At 40.3% G+C, this 25,861-nt stretch overlaps 1 protein-coding gene across 6 annotated transcripts in view; it reads left to right on the top strand.

Moving 5' to 3' along the window:
- LOC124125318 (ubiquitin domain-containing protein UBFD1-like) overlaps positions 1–25,861 on the top strand; it is a 257,619-nt gene that overhangs the window by 15,466 nt on the left and 216,292 nt on the right. For 4 of the 6 annotated variants that reach the window (XM_048393972.1, XM_048393971.1, XM_048393969.1 and 1 more), the window contains exons 2-3: positions 21,544–21,726; positions 22,382–22,501. In XM_048393972.1, coding sequence (XP_048249929.1) covers positions 21,636–21,726; positions 22,382–22,501 — 211 coding nt within the window. In that variant the 5' untranslated portion in view covers positions 21,544–21,635. Of the gene's footprint in view, positions 1–9,397; positions 9,790–21,543; positions 21,727–22,381; positions 22,502–25,861 lie in introns of those variants that run through there. The other 2 variants (XR_007220282.1, XM_048393968.1) reach the window with 2 other exon arrangements.

Raw genomic sequence — 25,861 nt, 5'->3', positions numbered from 1 at the left:
CGATCCTATGATTATGACCATGGCCGTTCCCGTTCTATCGACCATCATCGTCTTCTTGATCGATTGCGTTCTTTGGACTTTCATCCCTATCGACACTCATCACGACATTATGGATATGACAAGGACATCGACTGGGATCGACATCCATCTCCATATCAGCGATACAAGCCTATGCAATACTATCCTTACCCCATACCTGATCGATATGGGGATTACTATCGCTATCCTGCTCCTCCCCATTGACATTGTCAGGAGAATTGACAGGAAGATCAACGTTGACCTTCCTCTCATTCATGTAACGCGTCTACTGATGAGCATCCAAGCCAGCAAACGCCCGACAAGTCGCACTCCCCGGTCATGTTGCCTCCCTTTCAACTTTCTTGTGACAGACCCTTCTACTAGTACAGCTCTTCCAGCAACTAACTTCTTACCAACTTCATGGGATTATAGAGATTAGACCGCGTTCACGGCTTCACAGATTGGATCTCTCTTACAGTCCTTATTGGCAGCACTACAGCAATGCAATGAATAGTCGACTGTACTACCCAGTGATGCAACAACCATGACTACATCGCAGATGGCTACAGATAAGCTCCACACATCAATCTACATCTTGGGATATGATGACCTGCTCCAACAATGTCAGCATGTTGGACTGCACGATCCCTCTTACAAGCATAGTCACCTCTCATGACAAGCTGGAGATACTGAAGACCTATTCTACTGGGATCTTCAAGGATCCGCTCCACACACCCGCAAGGCATGGATCGTCTTATGGTGCTCACCGAAGAGAAAACACCATTACATGTTATAACAATCGAGACAAAACAGCCACTCAGCATGTTTCCCTTCACTTCTCCAGAAGACAGAGTCTTGACAGTTATGACATACTGACGTTTTGATAGTCCTCATCACACCGGCCTTTATCATCGACACTCTCTCAGATTCAAATTTGGTACATTTATATCCACTGCTCCTTGTGTACATGGATTGTAATTGTACCACCTATCCCACATAATATTTAGACATATTTTCGACACTGATCTCGGAAAGATGTTCATTCCTCCGGAAAGGTGGAAGAAGATACCAAGACTCATGCCATTAGCACTCAGACAGTCTTTACATCTTCGACAATGGCAGCAGTTACTCGGTCTTTTGATGGCGGCACAAGCTCTTACCTAGAGAGGTATACTACAACCACGGTCAATTCATCGTTTCCTGAGACCTTATCTTCAGTCGACGAGTGTCAGGTGCAACAGAATCGCCCCTCCACATCAACAATCACGAATCCAAGGAGGTCATTCTAGCGATCTCCGATTGTGCAGAATTTCATCGGGCATCACGCCCCATGATCGAGTCCGTCAACCCCTCACTACATCAACAAGATGGTATCCACCAAGTCAGCCCTACTGGCCCTGACGATGGACTTCTTTCAGCGGATTGATGCTTTGGAGATCAACGCTCGAACTCGACACATTCCGGGAGTCAGCAACATCACAGCAGACTCCTTGTCCGGTCCAGATCAACCATCCTCAACCGAATGGCGTCTCCATCAGAAAATCTTCGACGGGATTTGCCGCCTCTACCATTGCCTTGAAATCGACCTATTCACCACCAGGTTCAACACACAATTCCACAGATTCGTCTCCCCGATTCTGGATCAAGAGGCATGGGAGTACGACGCTTTGGTCATATTGTGAGAGAAACTCTACCTTTCCACCAACAGCGCTTCTACCATGTTTGATTCGGAAGGTGGTTACCACGACCCAGCTACGCCTGATTTTCATTGTGCCTTAATGGACAGCTCACCGCTGGTTCACCTTGTTGGTAGGCCTTGCAAAGGGAAGCCATATCCACTTCCCTTGTGAAGAGACTTTCTCCTTCAACCTCACTCCAGCCTACTACATCCATCGCTGGACACCCTACATCTATATGCACCTGACTCATCTCCAGAAGTCCTTAGTTGCAAAAGGGTAGTCTAGGCGAGTAGCGAAGACCATCACTGAGGCTCATCGTACTTCGACCAAAACTTTGTTCGACCATAAATGTAAAGCCACCTCTCCTACTACTGCTTCCCCACAGCAAGTTGCGGAATATCTTCAGCATCTTCACTCCACCAGGAAACTAAAGTACTCAACATTATCCACATATCTAGTATCGCTACTTCAACGGGCGTGAAGATCGCTTTTGTCACTGAACTTCAAGCTCTTCTCCGCTCCTATGAACTCGCTGACCAGTTGTCCAGATTTCTTCCGCCCAAATGGGATTAATGCGTTATCCTTTGACACTTGAGATCAGCAGAATACGAGCCTCTGGAAGAGAAGGATTTCGAGCAGATCTCAGAACAGTCTTCTAGCTTTGGCTACTGCTGCGAGGGTCAGCAAGATACATGGATACATACAAGCCTTGGATGTCAACAGGAGTCGATTCGAGAGACACATCCATGGAAAGGTCCATTCCGGTCTGCGATTGGACTTCATCGCGAAGAACCAACTCCCAGGTAAACACGATACCATCCCGTTTTCGGCCTCTATTCTACATCCCGAGGATTGCAAGGACATCTCGCTATACGCATCTACCTGAAGGCGTCATTAACATTTCGATGATCCTGGAAGAGGTTGTTCATTCCCATCTCACAGGTGGTTACCTCAGAGGTCTCCCGTAAAGCATTCTCCTTTTGGTTGTGATCTACCATCCTCCGTGCCTGCAACTTTGCGGGATTGCCTCCACCTCAGACATCAGATCCTCACGAGAAGAGAGCTGTCGCTTCCAAGATGGCAATGCATACGAACTGCTTCCTCAACGCTATCATGGAAGGATGTTTCTTGAAATCTGATACAGTCTTCGCCTCCCACTACTTTCAAGATATCTCCGTACCTGATGTCCAAGGACTTCACCACTTTGATTCGCTAGTCCTGTCATCAACAATTAATGACAACCCGTCAAGGCAGGTAAAGATGCAAGTATCACTTACTCAGTCGAGTATATCGAGTTGTGTACAACATGAATAAATAATTGAGAGCCACTCCTTTGTTTATTATTGTACTTAAGGCAACATTTATTATTTACTTGGTTTACGGATGCACCGCTCTTTCTACAGCAGAACACCGATATAACAAACTACAAGGGACCAGAGAAATCAGTTTGTTATATCCGTTGTTTGTTATATACGTTTTCGCTTGGAAACGTCCGCCATCTTGGATAAGACAAAACACAATACACGTAATTCCAGTGTTACACGGAATGTTTTTGCTTCTCACAGCTTGAAACCATTTGAAGAGGGTGTCCTCTACGTCTTGTTTATTGGCAGCTCGTAAAATGTATATGTTTAATGTTTGTTTTACAGACAAGATTACATGTACAGGTAAGATTAACACAATGCAAATTTAACAAGGTTGATCCGTCACCGCTGATTGTATTGATTCGCCGCTGATTGCGTAGAGCCAATTGTCAGTGACGCTTGATACTGAGTGAGATTTCTCAGTTCGCTATACACGTAAAAAATTAGTGATAGATGGGCTTGTCGGTGATCAGATATCAGTTCGCTGTATCTGTAGAGAGTTCATTATATACGTAAATTTTATATGATATTATATAGGAGATAAATCGGGGATTTTTTAACAGTTCGTTGTATCCGTTTGTTCGCTATATCCGTGTTTGTTATATCCGTGTTCTACTGTAAAACAAATTACTCTTTTCTTTTACCGACGATCTTTACTTTAAAAAATGCATAAAAAGTTCAAACAAAAAGAGATTTCATTTCCTCCACAAGTGGAAGTCACTCAGATATTTCTTGCTGGGATCCTTCACTAATACCATCAAAGCTTGTCAACGTGGTGACCTGTTTAACCCTTCCAACACTGTTGGCCGATACACTGGTCAAGAAGCCACGAGTCACCAGACACTGCAGGCAGGTACACTGGCCAAGTCACGTCAAAATAGTACATAATTTTTATGACCTACATGTCACATCATTCATTTATTGAATCTGTCACATTTCGCAATGTCTGAAATACATGTTCCATTTCAAGGTATCAGTTTTTATCAAAAGATTAAAAAATTATTCACTATTTCCTGCAGTGTTTTTGAAAATAAAATTCTCGGACATACACTTCGACAACGGGTCCTCATCGAACATGTCAATCAGGAAAATAAAGACTTTTCAAGCAAATCTTTAAATATATTATACAAAATTATAAATAAAATCAACAACAATATATCTTAAAGTTGTCAAACTGACATCTAAGTTATTATTTCAATCTTTTCTTGAGATCACGTGTAATGTAAGTCAAATCACATCTCGGCTTTCATCGCCTCGATTTCTCGGCACGGACACAATGTTTAATGCCAAAATATACTGAACCGCAAAAGAAACGTCACCCCAAGTAACATTGCATGAAAGGTTGTCATTTAAATATATGGGTAATTTTGTCAAAGTTTCTAATATTTAATATTACCTTGTCCGGAAAATTGAAATTTGAAGATAAAAAAACAAAGCAGATGACAATAAAACTGATCGCCCTAAAGCATCACAGCAAAGGCCATTGTAACCCGATGCACCTGAGTTCCGTGCAAATTGAAATGCACATGCGTTCCCCCATTTCTTGCCCTTTTGCCCACCCAGATCGGATAACATTCATTCGTTATTGAATTGCTACCACATGCCAAGATTGACAAGAAATCAGTGACACCAAGCCCTTGGATGCTGCAAGCTGGACAAACCGCCCAAGTAGCCAATGCATTTCAAGTCCACGTAAGGACCATATAAGGCTCCAGCAACAGTACCAAACCACCAACACTACAGGTGACCGACCACATAGCGGAAGACCAAGGTTCACCACCCGACGTCAGGATCATCAGATTGTGCTACAGCAACTTCAAGATCACTTTGTTACTGCTGGGGAAACTGCTCAACAGACCAGGGGGAAACCCCAGTGACACATTAGTGTGGACACTGTGCGTCGACGATTGATGAGCAGACACCTCCACTGTCACAGGCCACACCAAGGCCCCATTCTGACACCATGTCATCGCCAGGACGGTCTTCAGTGGGCAAAACAGCACCAGCATTGGCGCCACCAGCAGTGGAGAAGAGTCCTCTTCTCAGACGAGAGCCAATACTGTATCTCAACAACAGATGGCAGAGAGAGAGTCTGTCGACGCCGTGGGTAACGTTATTTGTATGCTTGTGTTGTTGAGAGAGACTCATGGGGTGGTTCGAGCATCATGGTGTGGGGTGGAATTGGTCTTGCAGAGAGGGTCGGCCCTGTGGTCTTCCAGAACATCGGTCCAGGGAGATGCAATGGTGTCACAGCAGCTTGGTAAATTGATCAAGTCTTGAGACCACATGCCATACCTCATTTGGCACGTCGCCCCAATCACGAGTTTCAGCATGATAACGCCCATGCCCACACTGCGAGAGCAACAAGAGACTTCCTCCAGTAGAATGGCATCAGAACCATGCAGTGGCCTGCCCTCAGTCCCGATTTAAATCTCATTGAGCTCCTGTGGGATGAGTTTCAAAGACGGCTGAATGACGTCCGACCAAGGCCGACAACTGCAGCTGAACTGCGTCAGGCGTTCCTCAGAGTGTGGGCTCAAGTGCCTATGGCCTTCATCAACCGCCTCATCCATTCCATGTATCGACGTTGCATGGCAGTCATCAATGCACATTGCGGACACACGAGATACTGACTTGTGATGCCATTTTCTCAGAGGCTAATGTTGTGTTTCACGTTAAGAACATTTGACAATTTTAATTTCAACCTTGCCAAGTTTCATCTTTTTGATATGTCTCAAAGTATGTTTACAGTGTTTGGACAAAAAAGGTCTCTTATATATCTATCCATGGGGATGTTTCTTTTGTGGTTCAGTATATACTCATAAGAAATAGAGAATCTCACCCGAGTGTCTTTTGATATCAAATATTTCTAGTCAGGTTGATGAAAGTGGAAAAACTCTGACGCTTGCCAGGGAGTTTTTCTGATAAAAGTTTTTCCGCTTTTATCAACAAGTGTGGATACATTTCATACCAAAAGACAGAGGGTGAGATTTTATCTATCATCCAACATCATTCTTCCAACCTTTTCAGTTTGTAGACAGTAAAAAGCAGTATCTTAAGTGTAAAAAGTACTGGTTAACAGCTTCAGTTGCAGAACCATTAGTGTTGTCATTTGATTGTGATTTCATGGTAACCAATGACGTCACAATGGTCTGCAAAGTACTGTGATGCAATTTCAATGGAGCAATATCCACTATACATCCATGAAGTTCCATATTTTTAATATAGATCGCGATTTCCTGCTTAAAACCTACAGAATAACATGATTTAACCAAAACCTTTCGTAAAAATCTGAAAATTATCAAACATGAAGACAGTATCGTTGCTGTAATTTGATTGGCTGCCTTAGGTCACGTGCTTAAATTTGACCAATCACGAACCTTGTAGCAGATTTTGGCAAGAAAACGTCAGGAGAAACCAATTTTTATCTGATATAATGGCATGTTACAGCTACGAAAAGACTCCACAGAATGTTACTTCCGTATTGTCATTAAATCGGTGAAACAATATAAGTTTTCTAATGGATACTGACATGACAGCCTTCGACATACGTATTATTCATATGAAGCTTCGAAAACGGAGGTATTTCCTCATGTTAGTGAGCGGACAGACACAATTATCGGGAAATGGGTGATGACAGATATTATTTGTATTTCTTTTAAAAATAATTTTCCGATTACGTAAACAATGAAAATATAAAAGAAAGTAAGTGGATTTTATGAAATCTTATATTTGCCAAAAATCATTGAATTTTCGCTTCTTTGGTACTTATGAATGTATTAGCTTACATTATTTTAATTTAAAATGAACTTAATGAAGTTGTAAATGAATTATTTAAATGATGTGATATACATAACTTCCATATTTATAAACAATAGGATTAATTAGAACTTTCAAATGGTGTGTAGCCAAACATGTAGCAAAGATATTTTACAAGCAGATAATTTCCTTGATAAATGTTGGCTTCATCTATCACTCAAGAGTCTCTGGGAACTCGGTGTCACAGCAGTAATCTTCTGGTTGGCTGGTGTTGAAAGAGTTAATCGTCCATGCTGCCCAAAAAGTGGTGTATTTCATGCATTTCCACCCTTGACATGAATATTGTTATATTGCCATTTGTGCAAAAGCTGAGTGCCAGTGTTCTTGAAAAATTGAGTTGTTTTACTTTTGTTACTCCAGAATATATTTTTCTTACCTACCTAACCTTTTAGGACAAAAGTCAAGTAATAAATATCTGAGAGGCTTTTTTTTCCCTTTTTATTTATTTATTTGACCTATCTCACTTTTGAAATAAAAAAAGTGTCGCCTAATCGGGGTACCCAGATCGAGGCTTCAAACTTCAAACTCATCTGTAGAGACATTAGTCTTCCACTCTGGAGTCGCTGTAAGGTGCTGCCATTCCGGCGGTGTCCCAAACCCATACCTGTTTACCTCTGCCTTGAGCATGTGAAGTACCTAGGACTGGGACGGGTAACTCGGGTACTCGGGTCGGATGGGTACTGAGTAGGACCTGGGTACCCACAGGACTACCCGGACCAATGGTTAGTCACGTGATATATTGTTTAATGACAAAAAGTAGCTAAAAATCTATGTTTAAACGACAAGTCACTAATATTCGCAGTTCTTCCTGACTACAACGTATTTTTTTTAAGATCCTCTTATGGATATTGTCGATCCTTTCCTCATCATGTCTTCGCAAGTTCAAAAGGCGGTTTGATTGATAGCTTCAAAAAGCATAAAATGATATGCCAAGCAAATGAGGCCTACATCGTAAGAGCGTATGGGTGAGTTTGTCTTGTAGAGCTAATTGACTGGAGCCACCTTCCGGATTGGTTACAAGTTGTGGTTGAATAGCATGACATTGTGTCCTTGTAGCGTAAGAGGGTATTGTCACTCAGGTGCAGTGATCCACCCTTAAAATCACGATTCATTGTCATTGGACGCTCATGTATATCTCACAGTTATAAGACAAATACAGGCTAGGGTAATCTGCGACCCACCGTCAAACCGTGGGATAAATGCATACAGTGAGATAGGATAAGTTTAAAAATTTGTAAATTGTATATTTATAATACTTATCCTAACTCACAAGAACTATGCTTGCCCATCCATCTCCATATCACAATTGCACAGCCTTTCAGCTTCAAGAAAGAGAATGAGGAGGAGGAGAGTGTCAGGTGATCAGCGCATGTGTGGCAAGCTGCACAAGATTCCGGTGCAAGACCTGACTGACTGGGTTGTTGCCATGGTGATGCAAGGGGTGTTTGGAGAATGAAGTTTAGAAGCTGGAAACTTTGTTTTGGGACATTGTTTTTTAAAGTGTGATTAATGCCACACAAAAGAAATGTTTTTTAATATTTCTGGTATCAGCCATGACATTGAATTGACATTGAATATAATATCATAACAATACACATTGAATGTATGATAATAGCTTTTCAGTTTATGGGTCAAAATGTACCTGGAAAATACATAAATATTTTCTATCTCAGAATCAAGTCATTATTCTTTTACTAAATTGTGTTCATCAATGTTCACTGAATGATTGATAAGTTGAATGTATTAATGTTTTTGACTTCTGGCAAATGTTTTTACTTGGATTGTTTGAGCCTCACAATCAGAAATATTAATAAAAAAATCACTATAGTTCATCACAAGTAATCTTGCCTATGCAATCAATCACAGTCTACAGTGTTATAACAATTATTTTGCTGGCAAGGTGTAACACTTTTTTATTTCTTCCCTCAAAATAACATTACACTTCATTTATGGTCAGTTTCTTTCATAATGTAGGAATCAATTGGTGATCGCTTCCATAATTCAGTGTATTTGTCTTGCATTTTGGCCACTTCTGACTTGACGTTGCTGTGTGCAGGATGCTGCTTCCTTCATCTTATGGTAGTTGTACTGCATAAATTCACTCCTGAGCATGACAGAACAAGACATCAAGTGCATAGTGTAAAATTACCAATGTCCAACACCAGTTTTATTCATCACTGGACTTAACAAATAATATTTACATATTTGATAAATAAATATTTCACTGTGAATTGGCATATGGACTACTAACGGCTGTTTTAGGTTATGCCCTTTGATGTATGTTAATATTCATGACATAAACATTATTTAATTTATTTTGCGCAAACCTGAAACCACCTCAGACTGAGGTCTTTAATTGAAATATGCAAGAACAATAAAAAAATTGGAATGATATACTTTCATTATGACCAATGATCATGTACATTTGAATGGAATTCTAAATTAAGGGGTGTGTGTGTTTTACAGGTTAGGGTTTGAAATATTTATTTCCAGTTCTTCTGCTTTAGATCGAACACCATGCTCACAAACATCGCCAATCAAAGGCATCATCATCTTCCACTATGGAATATTCTACTACTTCAGGCACATTCTAACCAGCTACATCTGTCGCCAGAGACATTCCATCTCTGTGTTTGGTGTATCTTCATTAATCCTGATTGCCAGAGGATAATTGCGAAGGGTCGCTAGACATCAACAGGGTTCGTTTTGAGAGGAAGTGCCATGGTACAGTGTTCCTGGGCTTCAGATGGGAGTAGCAAAGAATCAACTCCCAGGACTGCCGTACAGATTATTTATCATCCCTACACTGTCTTTAATATTAGGCCAAGAAGATCCGGAACACTTTTCACTCTGCCCAGTTAGAGCTCTCAAGATCTACCTTCAAACATCAAAAGATCTGATACGATCACGTAAGTGTTTATTTGTCCCCTTGCTGACAACTTCGACCATGGAGGTATCCAGAACCACAGTGTTCTTTTGGTTGCGCTCTGTGATCCTTCAAGCTCACACCTAAGGGTGGTTACTGCCTTCATTGGCTTTCAACTTGCATGGGACAAGGGAAGTGGCATCAACCATGGCACTTTGTAGCAACTGTACTTTGGAAACTGAATGCAGCCTGTCAGCACAGATGAGGAAGTATATTCAAGACCATATAGTTTTCTAATGTTTGAGTCTATTAGACTTGTTTGTTTGATTTGGTTAGTTACATCAGAAAACTATATATGTTTCATTAGTCGTGTTTGTTAATTGTTTGCTATATATCAAATAAAAATCAGAAGTAATTTAGTATAATGTCCAGCTACGTATTTAGACATTTCAACTTATTTGATATTTATAATTCAGCCTTAATAACTGAGACCAGTCAGGTATGCTGTTACCTTAAATTAATCAATTAGTTTGTATCTGTTGCTATTGTCTTGTTTATATTTGAATAATTTAGAACAAAGTGGAATCATGAGTGATTTTAGAAGTACACAATTACATGTTGGATCGAGATTGGAGCAGTGCCAACAAAACATAAGTGTATGTCGGTATGTTATTGAAAAAAAGGGTAATGTGGCATGATACCTATGTAAACAGAGCACTGCAACTAAAATAACATGATAATGGAGTACTGGTATATTATTCCTGATAAAATAAGAATTTCAGATACAATTTCATCCAACCATTGCATCAAATCTTTGAAGTTGTATCATTGATTAATTTTTAACTGAATCACCGGTAGATTGGGTGAAAGCGTGTGTACAACTGATTATTTCCGGCTTAGTTTATGAGAAAATGCACATGGTAAGCATTTTCTCTGCATGTTTTGCTGTGGTGAAAACACTTTGGTCCTTGAATTGGGTTTAATTCATTTACTTGGTGTTTAATTTTCACAATATATGCCATACTCATTTTCAACTATATTTGGGATTTTTTCAAGCATATGTTCAGTCCTACTCGTGGAACTGTTTTTCCCACAATATTTGCTTTCCTGCCAATCTGGTTTCCAGTCGTTGGCATGAGGCCATTAGTTTCATATTCCTTGCCTCTACTTGTAACTTCTTCTGTTAGTATCATTTATTTTCCACATTTTTTATGTTTGTGTTTGGTCATCAAACCGCCTTACTAGATTTTTGGCAATGTGCATCATTATTTCTGATTCTGCCCAGGGCCCTCACTCAGTCAGAGACATTATTCAGGAACTATATCATCTCATGCCTGCCCAACAACCCTCCAAGGAGGAGTCCATCTCTAAGCCCAGGATGGATTGAGCAGGTAACGAGGAACCTAAGATGAAGTCCGATACGTTCCATAGTCTGCCTTACCCTTCCTATACAGATGATGTCATCAACAAGATAAACCCATCCATAAATGTTTCCGGAGCAGGCTATATTAGACTCAGTCTCCCGCCTATCAGCAGGAGTGCTTATATGCATGATTCCCCTCTTCCTTGTTGGCCTGTTATTGACGATGACTACCAGTAATTGGTTAAGAGGCCTTCGTCCAAGATGAGTGTGGACTCGGCCAGGTTCAAGGATCTTGATCAGGTCAAGAAACCGGCCCTGAATATTAATGCCTACATTAACTGGGTCACCACGGGTATCAGACACATCATCCTACCCGCAAGTGGAGTTGCCCTGGGACACCACTGTTGACATGAACATGGAACAGGTCAGGTTTATCCACAGCTCCATGGATCATGCATGATGACCTCTAGGCTACTCAGATTTGGATGTCTGCACAGATGCTACTGATGCAACGACAATATTTGGTTCAACAAATACGTCAGCCGATCCCAGAACCTCTTAGCAGGAGTATGCTGTCCCAGACCATCATAGCCCCGACTATGTTTTATGGAAGATTACATTTTGTCATAGACGAGATTGCCCGATCTACAACTTAGAAGTTCCAGAACTCAACAGTTTAGCCAGCAAGATACAGAAACGCCCCGCCCAACCTCAAGCCCATCATAGCTCTCCCAAGAGAAGACAAGATTCCTCGGGTCGTGGTTCTTTGTTGCCATTTCAGTCTAGGAAGAGCTTTACATTCCAACTATAGCAGGCGCGAGCAAACATTCCACCAGCATAACAGAGGCAGAGGTATAGGTAGAAACTCCTCCAGAGGGGGTCCCCGACATAAGTGAAGCCGTACCAACTCTCCCCAAATCTTCCAATCCTGTCGACCAAGCTTTCCACATGGACCACGATTACAGATTATTGATATTCAGAACTATGCCCCTTCCGGGTCCGGTCGGGGTTTGTCTCCTAACATTTGCTCAACATTGGAATCAGATCACATCTCCTCGAGGTGAAAGGCTAGAAGATGCATTTCCAAAAAAGACCAAGTCTCATCAGTCATTCTGTAAGACCTTTGTTCCATCTAAGAGGAGCAAAGTTAGAAGCAGCCATTCACAAGCTTTTAAAGAAGAGGGCTATCACAGCGCTAAAAGAATCAGACACCACCAAAGGTTTTTACTCTCCAGTCTTCCTAGTACCAAAGAAAAACTCTTCAGAAATACTCATGATCATAGACTTAAAGGTACTCAGCAAGAAATATTTGATAAAACCACCAATATTTTAGATGGAATCCGTCAGAAAATTAAGAAAGTCTCTCAGACAAGGAGTTTGGATTGGGAGCATAGATCTACAAGACGCTATCTTCACCTTGCCATCCATCTAAATTACCTGCACTACTTAAGATTTGCAGTTGAAGGATAAAATATATCAATTCCCTTCAGCATCTCCATTGCCCCTTGGTTATTCACCAGGATTATCTCACCCGTCATCGGGTTCACTAATGAAAATCTTGTAAGGCTACAAAGCTACATCACTGATCTCCTGTTCACCTATCAAAGCAAGTTGCAGATCAAGACGAACGTCATATTCCTCATTCAGTTGCTCACGTAGTGGCCAACATACAGCATCAATAGCGCACAAGGTCTTAACTTTTGTTGATGGAGGTTACTCGTTTATATGCCTTGGCAGACTCAGTGAGTTGCAGGAACAAAACATGTCTCATTCCGGGAAAGTGAAACAAGATTGTGCCCATGGAATGGTCCCTTCATCCAGAGATATTCAAGTGGATAACATTGATTTTTGGATACTCCACATCATGATTTCTTCATGATCTGGCTCACAAGATTCCAGGGTACAAAGGTCCACAATCTTAGGACATTCCGTAAAGTGGTCACAGGTTATATATGTAACAAATATTACTAAAGTTCAAGATTAAAAATGCCATAGTCTTGAGTAGTTCAAAATAAGTGTTCAAAACACATAGTTTTTATCCCCCGCCGGACCAGAATGGCTGAAGGGGGATTATGTCGTGGCGCAGTCCGTCCGTCTGTCTGTCTGTCCATCTCATTAAAATCAGACCTTAGTTCTCGCTACTGCTAAACAAAGATCTGAAGACATCCCATTAGGGGTCACGTCAGAACGACCTTTCATCCGACCAATCAGTGCGTCGCTTACCAGATTATGAAAGTGACAGTCGGAATGTGATTTCTAATCATGCAATCTTGAAAACTTTAACATGGGGTATTCTGAACGATAGTTACGGGTTTAACGACTGAATCCTTACAATCTAGACCATCTATTAGCCATTCAAGAATTTTTTTGTTGTTCAGGTTTCAAATTTGTAATCGAGAATTTGTCAAAATATGTTTCAAAAAACTTTGTCGCCAGTTTGAAATTTGTGCCTTAAAGCACGAGAAAGCTGCCTTCTGATTGGTCATTCCATTGGTCGGTCAAAGTTCGCGCAAGGTCGGTCTGACGTGACCCGTAATGGGATGTCCTCATATCTTTGTTTAGCGGAAGCGAGAACTAAGATTTGATTTGAATGAGATTGTCTGTCTGTCCGTCCGTCCGTCCGTCCGTCCATCCGTCTGTCCGTCCCACAGAGGGTACTAAGCTTGTGAAATCAACTCCTACAGTTTCCAGAGAATATCCCTGAAACTCCACACAAAAGATGTCGACATGTTGATGATACGCATAACGAAGTCCCGTTTCATTTCGACAGAGTTACTGCCCCTGTTTTACGGAGCTTCATTTGCCTAATTGTGAGAGAGGGTACTAAGCTTGTGAAATCAACTCCTGCTCCAGCTTTTAGAGAATATCCCTGACACTCTACACACAAGATGTCGACATGTTGATGATACGCATATCGCAGTCCCGTTTCATTTTGACAGAGTTACTGCCCGTTTTACGGAGCTTCATGAAATCTACTCCCCCTCCAGTTTCCAGAGAATATCACAATATCTAACTATAACTATAGTTAGTTTCCTTGTATAAGGCTTTTGTGGGTGAGCTACATCCTTATGGCATTAGCATTCAGACAAAATTACTCCCAACAAAATGTTCTGCACAATTTGTTTCAAATGTAGTGCCATCTACTGTTGTTATTTCATAAAATACAAAGAAAATATAAACTCGTTAAAAAAATTCATGTGGGGGATGTTGTGCTCTCAAAGCACTCTTATTCAAAAAGAAGTTGACTCATAACCCTCCAAACTCCAGACAGATGTTTTAATTTCTACCAACCCACTCTTCACTGTGTGGACTCACCAAGTCATTTCTTGGAAATCACAGAGAGAATTCATGATTCTGCATGATTTGACTTGTCAGTTTTAAGTTTTCATGGATTCAACGCAAGCGTGTGAAAGAAAAATATTGTAACAGTTGTGGCCCAGAAACAGTCGTTCGTGTGTGATTTTCTTTATTGTGAGTGTTCTGAATGGAATCTCATCAAGTTTGATAAGTTGCTATGATCAAGTGTGCTTTGACTTCAGTAATGTCAGAACATTGTTTTCGCCTTTCGAAGGGAGCAAAAGAATCTAGGAGTGTTTTCTGATGGACTTTTAAATCCTCTCCTGCCAAATCCTTACGGTAGATGGAGATGGCAATAAATATCGATCACTAAAAGGTTGTCATAAATAAAGATTCTTCAAACATGTTTTATAATGTTATATTTTACTGTCATTGTCAGATTTTTCAATGAGGGAAATAGCCTTTTCCGATTCTGGTAGCCATGGAATGTCCCTAACAGTTTCATAAACATTTCATTTGTATGGAAAAGATATGCCGTCGTTAAGTCTTGTAATGTCATCAACGTAATAGTCAGGGTTGCAGTCAAGAACATCAAAAACACCAGATATCAAACTACCGTATTTCCTCTATTAGAGCATCAAAAACACCAGATATCAAACTACCGTATTTCCTCTATTAGACGCTAGGCCGTCTGTTAATTTTGCGTGAGCCGTTGACTCGGCGTGTATTATAAGACCAGACTTGTATTTGAGGCCCAGCGTTTAACAGGGGAAATATAGATCCGTTTTACAGATCATATGGGGGTGGTGATCGATCAGCAGCCATTTTTTTATGAATCAATATGTTGGCTATCAATGTATTCATACACACTTTTTTTGTGTGAAAAGGTTTAATATATATGAAAGGGGTTTCCGTAGCTAAAAGGAAACCTTTTTTTAACCAATCAGAATCCAGCATTCATCAATATCATGGTAGAAAACTAATGGGATGTCAGGAAGTATGTCAAGAAGAACCTTAGAAGCAGTGGCAATGTCAGTAGGTATCGATAACCGGAAGTGACGTCATAAGGAACGTCAGAGGAGGTGAGGTGAAATTGGGTTTAACGTCGCGTCCAAGATTATTGCACTTATATAGCAACACGTGTGTGTGTGTGTGTGTGTGTGTGTGTGTGTGTGTGTGGTCTGCTTGTACTAGTCCGGACTCATGCCGATTTATAGTGCTAGCCCACTGAGATACCATGCCGCAGTTTAACATGAATACCCCACTCAGTCCTTGTTTTAGCCCCTTAATGCCGAGTGTACAAGGGTAACAACAAGTACCATCTTTTAACGTCTTTTGGTATGACGCGGCCGGGAATCGAACCCCGGATCTTCCGCTCTACCACTAGACCATGGAGGCGGTCCAAACGTCAGAGGAAGAGACGTCAGAACCACTATAACTATAACTATTTACGGCATCAAAACCGCTAGCTTCCCTACAAGTAGACGTCATACAGCCATTTTACAGGGAATCTGGATTACAAGGCAATTACCTCCTGTCTCCTTCCCATTTATATTTATACATATATATACTCAACAACAAAAGTTCCTGTGACACCAATATTTTAGTGTATTTTTCAAACAATTAAAGTTGGGTTTTCAATATTGTAGTACATGTATGGAATCAAGTCACAAAAACGCAACTGCTACAGAAAAGCATGCATTCAAAATTTGACTTTTATGCAAGCCCCATGCATTTCACTACCCAAGAATGGGTATAAAAACAAGTATAAACGGGATTCCATATGCATTGTTTAGCATCGTGCTGACAACCACTCAGAAAAACAACAAAACTACGCAATTATTCAACATTACTAAATGCCACGCCTGTCAGAAAATGAGAGTCTGTGAGCCATTGGCATGCTTGAAGTAGGATCGAGTCACTGTGATGTCCACAGAAAAACCATTTGGTGTTTATGGCAACGTTGGCAACAGACGAATGCAGTCAGAAACCATCCTCGGAGGGTCAGGCCACGCGTAACCAATAATCGACAAGACAACTGGATTAGAGCAACATACCTACGAAATCAATTCCAGCCAGCAACAGTGACTGCAAGAAGCATCCCTGGCCTACGACGAATATCTTCACAAACCATACGTTGTTGCCTCAGATGTGCAGGGATTGTCGCCAGAAGACCCACCAGACGTCCCATTTTGACAGGAAACCACCATCAAGCACGTCTACAGTGGTGCAGACAGCGTCTACGCTGGATGGCCATGCAGTGGGGACAAGTTCTATTCACTGACGAGTCTCGTTTTCACCTCAGCCACAGCGATGGACGGATTCGAGTGTACCGACGTCAAAGTGAACGTTACGTCGATCATTGTGTCATGGAAGAAGATCTTTTCAGGGACGGCAGCGTTATGGTATGGGGTGGGATTACAGCAAGACAGAGGACCCGTTTGATAGTGGTAGAGGGAAATCCCAATCGACAGCGCTACCGCGACAAATCATCGGCCCTGTTGTTACACCATTTTTGCGTCGTCATGGCCCATGCATTACCTTTCAACATGACAAGCCTGGCCTCATATTGCTCGACTTGTTTAGGATTCTCTCAATCTCATTAAAATCAGATCTTAGTTTTCGGTACCGCTAAACAAAGATCTGAGGACATCCCATTACGGGTCACGTCAGAACGACCTTTCACGAATTTTGACCGACCAATGAAATGACTGACAAGAAATCGACATTGGCCAATCAGAAGGCAGCTTTCTCGAGCTTTACGACACTAGTTTCAAACTGGCGACTACGCTTCGTTACATATTTTTACGTATTCTCTGTTAAAAATATTAAAACTGATAAGAAGAACATTCTGGAATGGCTTATAGATGGCATAGATTGTATGGATATAATCATAAAACCTGTAACTGTCGTTCGGAATACCCTGTGTTAAATATATCGTGGTTGCATGATTAGAAAACACATTCCGACTGTCACTTTCATGATCTGGTAAACGACGCTGTGATTGGTTGGATGAAAGGTCGCTCTGACGTGACCCCTAATGGGATGTCCTCAGATCTTTGTTTAGCGATAGCGAGAACTAAGATCTGATTTTAATGAGATTGGGATTCTCTTCAACAAAACAACATGAATGTCATCCCCTGGCCTGCTGGCTCCCCTGACCTCTTCCCCAATCGAGCACATGTCGGATGAGATGGAAAGGAACCTTCGACGTCATCCACATGTTCCACAGACACTCCAGGAACTTCGAAACATGCTCCAGCAGATATGGACAGATATCCCAGAGGACTTTGTGCGACGCCTGGTCCATTTCATGAGACGAAGATGTGTTGCTTGCATCGCAACCAGAGGTGGACACACACGCTATTGAATTGTAAATTTACATTTTGGCATGTTCATGTTTTTTTATGAAATCACGCATTTTCTGAAGTCAGTATGGCAAATTAAACCATTTGAACACATACAGGAGTCTTTTATCTATTGCAAACCAAAATTGTTTCAGATTGGGTAAAAAGCATAACTTTGCATTCAATCTTATTCTATGTCACAGGAACTTTTGTTGTTCAGTATATTTCCCTTTCAACTGCTATCAAGGGATACTAGATGCCAGATCCCACCAGTTCCTCTGGTTTATTCTGGCAATGATGTAATGGAGGTAGGGTATTCAAAGGAATTTCAAACAATAGTTATCATTGTGTATTATTCTAAGAATACTACCTTCATTACGTCAGAAATTAGTCCTTCCCACATCCCCAAATTATCTGCATGCATCTAGTGTATTAGGATTATGGGTGAAAGAAGTGATGTGTTTCTGCCTTTCGCTTTCTGCCAGGGATAGGATTTTCCTCACAACGATATTGATAGATTGGCAGTGGAGAGGATGGCTGTTGAAAGTTTAAATAAATTTACTGTGTGATTGACAGCCCAAACAGGAATTTATGGCAATGATGTATTAGAATTATACACAATGATATCTATTGTTTGATTTCTGTACATCACTTGCTTGATAACGATGTTATTATCAACACTGAATGTCGCATTCATTGTAATAAAGAAGTTGTGTATGCATTGAACTATCTCCCATGTTCGATATACCAACTTCTAAATGCCACTGAAAGAAAATTGTCTTCTAAAATTGCACATTCCTATGTTGTGTGTGAACTGTATGTTTTTTCTCTTGACATTGGCAACGGTAGCCAAAGTCAGCGAACTGCACGACCTTCATGTCACCAGGGTTCAGTTCAAACAGAGTAGACAGAGTTCCATACATCTTGACCTTTGTGTGGATTTTATAGCTAAGAATCAACAACCAGGCCAACCTGACAGGCTCTTCACGTTCCCGCCGCTCTCCTCCATTGTCAAATTCAAAGACGAAGACCAAGTTTACAATGACCTATCAGAGCTATAAAAGCCTAAATAGCAGCATCGGCCTCAAGACGGGAAAATAGACATCGTCTCTCTCTCCCCATGGTCATGACCTGCGCAGGTGATATCACCAGAAACACGGTGGCCTTCTGGTTATGTGGTACCATCCTGCCAGCCTATAACGATGCGGGACTTGAACATCCCAGACTTAATTCCCCCACGAGACCTTGCATCCATCTTGACATTGCAGGGCAACTGTTCTTTTCAGTCCACCAGGCAGGGCTGCTTCTTGGAATCGAACACAATCGTCTCCAGTGGCTACCTCTGCAACATCTTGGTAGAAAACGTGAACGGCATACTCAGTTTCGGATCTTTGGTGGTCACCAACCCTCGAAGACACCTCTGCTGGCCTCCCGTCCTGCCCCCCGTCCTGCCCCCCGTCCTGCCCCCTCCACTTGTTGCCACTGGCATCTATGATCCAGGGACGAATGCAGAGTAAGTGGACTTAACGTTTGCCTCCATACTCTATACTACCATATAAGACGTTCACCTTGTGTGCAACAGTCTTGGGGATAGTACTGATGTTTTTCGTACGAGATCCCCGAATGTTTGAATAATATACTATTTCAATGGTTTTCAATATGAAATTCATTTGTCTCAGTCGTCAAGTGTATCACATGTTTTTTCTGACTGATGGTGGTCACACACTCATCACCCAAACCCCCGAAGACACCATGGATATGCCCTGACGCCGGGTGTTCCCTTCACTCGTCAATGCCGCTTCCAATCGAGGGATGAAGGCAGAGTAAGTTGTCTTACTTCTTGCTTCCATGTTCTTTACATCCGTCAGACGTTCACCTTGCATACAGGGATGTACATACATAGCACCATTTCCTGTGTCCTTTCCCCACTTGTCTGCTGTTCAGTAGGATGGGTGAATTTGTAGTAAACCACACTTTGTCACCTGTTTTCATGGAGGCAGAAATTATCCTTCATTCAATAACTTTTCACTAAATTTTGGAATGTTTTTGTATGGGTAAAATACTATTTCATTGGTTTTTAAGTAAACACACGTGCCACACTTTTTGTCTCGGACACTTTCCAGTATGAGGCCTGGATGACACCATAAATGTGTTGTTCTTAGTCTTTCCTGTAGGTAGGCACCACCATTAGATACAGGCTTATACATAATGTAATGCTGGCTAATTAAAAAATATTAGAATATCAGAATATATTCTCTATATAAGACATAGCCTTCATTACATTTCTATGTACCCACCCTTGGACTGCTGTTTTCCATCCCCACTCCTACTTTTGGAGAGCTCAAGAAACTCAATGATCACAAAGGGGCTTGGGAGGCAACTCCAGGGAGCGATCATTGGGATACAACTGGTTCAACAACTTTATTTATATCAAGAATACAATCTTCTGAAGTCTTCTTTCCATGGATACTTTTGACCTGAAAGCAACAATGTGCATAATGTAATGCAGGCTAAGTATTAAATAGAGAATATATTCGGATATTGTACCTAATAACCTGCATTCCTGTGAATAATAATGAAAATTGCTAAATTGAAAAACAAATATGTGTATGTTAGTTCCCATTTATAATCCTTTTAGCTCCATCAATTTAGTTGAAACCTAAATATAAAATGTATTGAAACTAAAAGTGCTTTAATTAACTACTCTCAACATTCTGGGCTTATTCAATGATAGATGATAGAGATGATACATCACTGAGAGGAGTGTTTGTACACTCAATGACCCCAGCAACCTTGTTGCTAGGCTGACATAACATGGCATTGAATCGCCAGTGTGGTTTGCAACAAGATTTTACATATTACATCATAGGGTGATGTGTTTGTAGACTTTGTGGTGCTGAATTCTAAAGGTAGGCCTTGGAAACATTTACCGAACACAAAGAACACTTATGTTGTGTAGATTTATTTATGAGGCAGATGGCCAAAACCATATACTCATTGTAGGCATGTGCCTGTGGTTTAAGAACCTATTTACCTAAAATTTGGCATGTGCAGTGACACATTATTCTAAGTTCTGAAGAGTTCATCCCTTGTATCCCACAAGTCAACTGACTAACCAATGAAAAATTGCTTCAGCTAATTCCTGCTGATTGATACTAACAGTTATGTTGGTTGGTTGGTTTGTTGTTTAACGCAGCACTCAGCAATATTCTAGCTATATGACGGCGGTCTGTAAATAATCAAGTCTGGACCAGACAATCCAGTGATTAATATCATGAGCATCGATCCATGCAATTGGGATTGATGACATGCATCAACCAATTCAGTGAGTCTGACCACCCGATCCCGTTAGTCACCTCTTACGACCAGCATAGTCACCTTTTACAGCAAGCATTTGTTGCTGAAGACCTATTCTACCCCGGAATCTTCACATGTCAACAGTTATGTAAACTACCTCTTTCTTGTTGTTTTTACTACCTGTTTCTTGTTGTTTTGATTGTAATTCATACAACTGCTATTGTGTTTATGAATTTAAAACTATCTACAGCTTTGACACAAGTTTGTTGTGGTTACTTACATGATTGAACTTGTCATTGTCAAACATGCTGAAACATGCTGCTTATTGCCTGCCTGACTGAAAGTGACAAAACAAGAAACATTGTTCCCCTCTATCAAGTGTAAATATACGGAGATTAAGTAAATACATTGATATTAAGATGTACATTAGAAAAAAAGGGTAACTGCAGGTATGTGTTGAAATGCATTGTTATATGAGTTTTGCATGTTTTAGATAAAAGCCCTACAACTGAAGAAGGCAAGCCAGTCAAAGATACTCCTGATTTACTGACAGAGAGCAATTCCAATGCCAACTCAAGTTTAGGAATGAGTGACAAAAGCCCTGATCCTGGTGGTTCAGATGAAACAACTAGAGGAACCATCACGGAGTCAGGAAATGTATTAACGCAAGAAACAGGTATTATTCACAGAGAGAACTTGCTCATGTAGTCTTTTCATACATGGAAGACAGATGAAGCCCTGTAGTGTGTATGAGCACTGACTAACCTTGAAACTGTCCCTGGCTTGTATCTTATATATGTCACTGTACCCCACCACTAATAACTTGGCAGGCAATATAACTTCAGGTTCGTTCTTCTTATATATCGCTCTTCATTGCCAAAATTTAAAAACTGCGTCTTTAATCATCCTTGTTTGCTTAGTCACAAGTAAGCTATCCCTTTACATTATGTAACTGTTTCATTTAGTGCACCTGTTTGTGTGCAGTGTCCATGACTCCAAGTGAAACCCCAAGAGCAGTAGAGCTTTTTCCTTTGATCATGTTGATGAATCAACAAATACTTCATAAACATTTACACAAATTGTCATCTATCCTAAGTTTTCTGGTTAACTATTGTGTTTGGGTTGATAAAAACCTGTTCTCGGACACTGCATGACATGGGAAGCAGATACTTTAATGTAATGAATATGCATTTACAGCAGAATATCACTTGGTCTCACATTTAATGCTAGATGCTTAAAAGAAGATAAGACCAAGACTTCAGTTTTGCTTTACATTTGCTTACTGCCAAAATGATACATCTCAGGTAAACTAGGTCTTTTTTTATTTTCAGATCAAAGTGCTGAAAACAGTGTTGAATTCAAAGTGATATTTAACAAGCAGAAATATGATGTGAATTTTCCGCTTGATAGTACAGCATCCCAGCTCAAAGCTCATGTACAGTCTCTAACAGGTGAGGATATCATTATGTATAAGATAATTACGCGATGAATCGCAAAGAACAATGGAGAACGAAGTGTGGTATATTTCACAATGAAACATTGTTCTATCATGACGTCATTTCAGGAGATTCGAACATATGCTCACAACTTGTTGATGTTGTATGTTTGACGATGTTATTTTTGAGAGGGGAGTGTCTAGTGAGTTGTTCCCCATAGATGTACCTGGGCAACGCAGATAAACGCTATGGCCGAATGTACTCATCCAAAACTGGGAGAGATACAACAATTGGTATTGGGAGAAAAGGTACAGGTAATCGACGTGAGGATTGTGAGAATATGCCGCAAATACCCACCTGTGCATAAAATGTACTTGTCTGACGTTGCCGAGGTCGGATTCTGTTGAGGGGGTCATCATTATTTAAATAGGGGTTAATATTTATAAAGCTTGTACGTTTTATCAACAGGCTGTACATAATGTTGATATCTCATATAAGAAATAAATGACTTGTTGTTGTTTGTCATACAATAAAACAGTGTATGGAGAATAAACCACTTGGGGCTGTGCCCCTCATGGTTTATTCTCCCTGAAGTGTTTTATTGTATGATAAACAACTCCCACTCGTCGTTTATTTCTTAAATACAGCTGATCACGTACGTGTTTATATTAGTTAGCCATTAAATAGAAACTTCTTTCTTTGATAGTAAATAGGGCTGGGACGAGTCCAAATTGAAAACCTTGATACCCCAACCCTATTATTACCCAACACCACTGAGGTACCTGCTATAGGTCTCAAGAGATGGGTATAAAATGTCTGCTTGTGAATTGTTTTACAAAAAGTAATCAGTTACATGTATTAAACGATATGGTCATGCATACACTGAAGTTGACTGAAGCTTTATCTTTTTTCAAACATACAAAAGTCAGAAGGTACATGTGCATAGTCAGAAAAAAAAGAGAACATTGGTGACTTGTTCTTGCACTATGCAGTTATAGTGAATTTATGTCATTAAACACTGTGTCACATGACTAACCACGGGTCCAGGTAGTCTTGTGGGTACCTGGGTCTACTCCAGGGGTCCGGAAAATTTAAAATCCCAATCGGACATTTGCATTTAGGCCACGCCCCCTTCAAATAGCGTATTTTAGTACGACTTTTCACACACATTACAAGTTTAAGTATTCATAATATGATGAATTATGAATTGTTTCAATTTAAATTGTTTAATTCACCGGACAATTAATAACAAATAATATCATTTTAGATTTACATGGAAAACATACGTTTGTTTCTGTTATAATAACGGTCTGTTAACGTAGTGAACGGTCTAATTAATATTCATGAGTCATATTCATGAGTCTGCTCAAGTGTACGCGTTGTAACATTTGGATCGAGACTATTATCCCATATTTGGTTATCACGTGACCTCACGGGAAAAGTTTTTTTTAAACTAAAGATTTTCTTAAAAACAAGACAGATAATTTAATCACAAATACTAAAATATCGTTGATAGCAATAGTTATTTGAATACTTTTTTCATCTGTACTTAATTATTGACCATAAAAAAATTGGATATCGATCGTCCGAGAAAGCAAAATGGCGGTCAATCAAGATTCAATATACGACTAGCTACTGAAAACAATAAAATCTGCAAATCCTCATTGTATGTCAACCAAGTGAAAGTCGTTAGCCACGACTTACAAAATGATCGTCCAGACTTTGAGGGTTTGGCAGATCCGCTCGACTGATCTGCAACGGTCGACTAGCTGTCGTCACGCTTTCGCTTCTTGTCTGAGGTTACGTATCGTAGCATTGTGAGGATAATGAGGTACATCGATGATGCAAGGTATTAATGTACAGTTGTAAACACCTTTCACTCAAATTAACAAGATGTTCTCAGTAATTAATCCTCGATTAATCAGTGTCAACTCAGTTTATTGCCTATTACAGTGATTGACCGATTGGACTATCATGTAGGTACAATGTATTTTCAGCAATCAAAACAAACAAAGCTTGTCAGTGTAGTTAATCTTCATTGTGTTGCAACTGCAGACAGAAACTGCTCAGTCCTAACTGTTGATCATGTCCGGTCAAAATTTAAGAATGTCCGGACAATACTTTTTAAAATGTCCGGTAAGCAATATTTTAAAACAGACATTTGAGATTCCCAATCGGACATGTCCGGCGCATATGACGGTTTCCGGACCCCTGGTCTACTCAATACCAACCCGAGTTACCCATCCCACCCCGAATAGTAAAGTGCTGCTGTGATTCAGGACTACATTCATATTTGGTAAAACGGTGATCACTGCCAGTAAGATAATTGACATGAGAGGTAGTCCTACCAAATGTGTCATTTGATTTCCAGGGTCACCAGATTAGTGCAAACACAAACCAAGCATTCCTAAAAAGCATTAAGGCATTACCAGACTTTGTATCTTCTCGAGGATGTGACCCTGACCAAAAGTCGAGTGAACTTATGTTGTGGCATTGATGTCTGTCATGTGTCCTCAATTGTAAATATCTTCTTTCTCCGAAACAGCTCCACCAAAACTTTACAAGCTTGTTCCCACCAATGATGACACTGCGATTTGTTCAAGTTTTTCTGAGCCGATTTTCAATATAACACTATAGCAGCCATACTGAAACACCTGTTGTGGCCACTCTTGTTCAAAATGAAATGAAATGAAATTTGGTATGTGTGTTGTTGGTAGTAGGACTCAAGACATCTAGTCACGGTAAACATCTTCTCAAGCATTTGAATCAGACATTCAGTATGTCTGCAAATGAAAAAGTATTGTTGAAATGTAGGTACTTGTTATTTTGATCTGAGTACTTTCTATTGACATTACATATACTGCAGGGATATAATAATGGATATTTATCACTGATTATTTTGGAAACTGTTTTTTCTCCAAAAAGATTTATGTTTTTCAACAGTGCAAACTGTGTACTGTATCATAAGATATGATATGTGGTGTCTTTTGTGTTTCTTTGTGATAGATAATATTGATTTGAAGTGCCACCTACGCTTTTGATTTGTATAAAAAATATAATTATTTACTTATCCTGCATTACTCCTTAACGCATCTACTGCTTACCTTACAACAAAGAAGACAGCGTCTAGCGATGGTACTAGATGAAGGAAAAAGGTTGTTTTCACCTTCGGTCTAATATTGCAAAGACCCATTGCAGCTGTCATGTGACCATCCGATCTGATTACATTCCTGCTTGAGCACACAATGCCATTTAGAAAGTGGTCAATGCTATATTTGGGATATTACTTTCTCTGTAAAGTACTGATTCTAGTAAATTGAAACAGCTCCCATGGCCAAAAGTTCGTCAAATGTGACAAATGTAATATTTGGTATA

This window comes from Haliotis rufescens, unplaced genomic scaffold, assembly GCF_023055435.1.
Source record: "Haliotis rufescens isolate VD_foot unplaced genomic scaffold, xgHalRufe1.0.p SCAF_124, whole genome shotgun sequence".
NCBI classification, from domain to species: Eukaryota; Metazoa; Mollusca; class Gastropoda; order Lepetellida; family Haliotidae; genus Haliotis; species Haliotis rufescens.
This window is presented reverse-complemented; position numbering and strand designations above follow the sequence as displayed.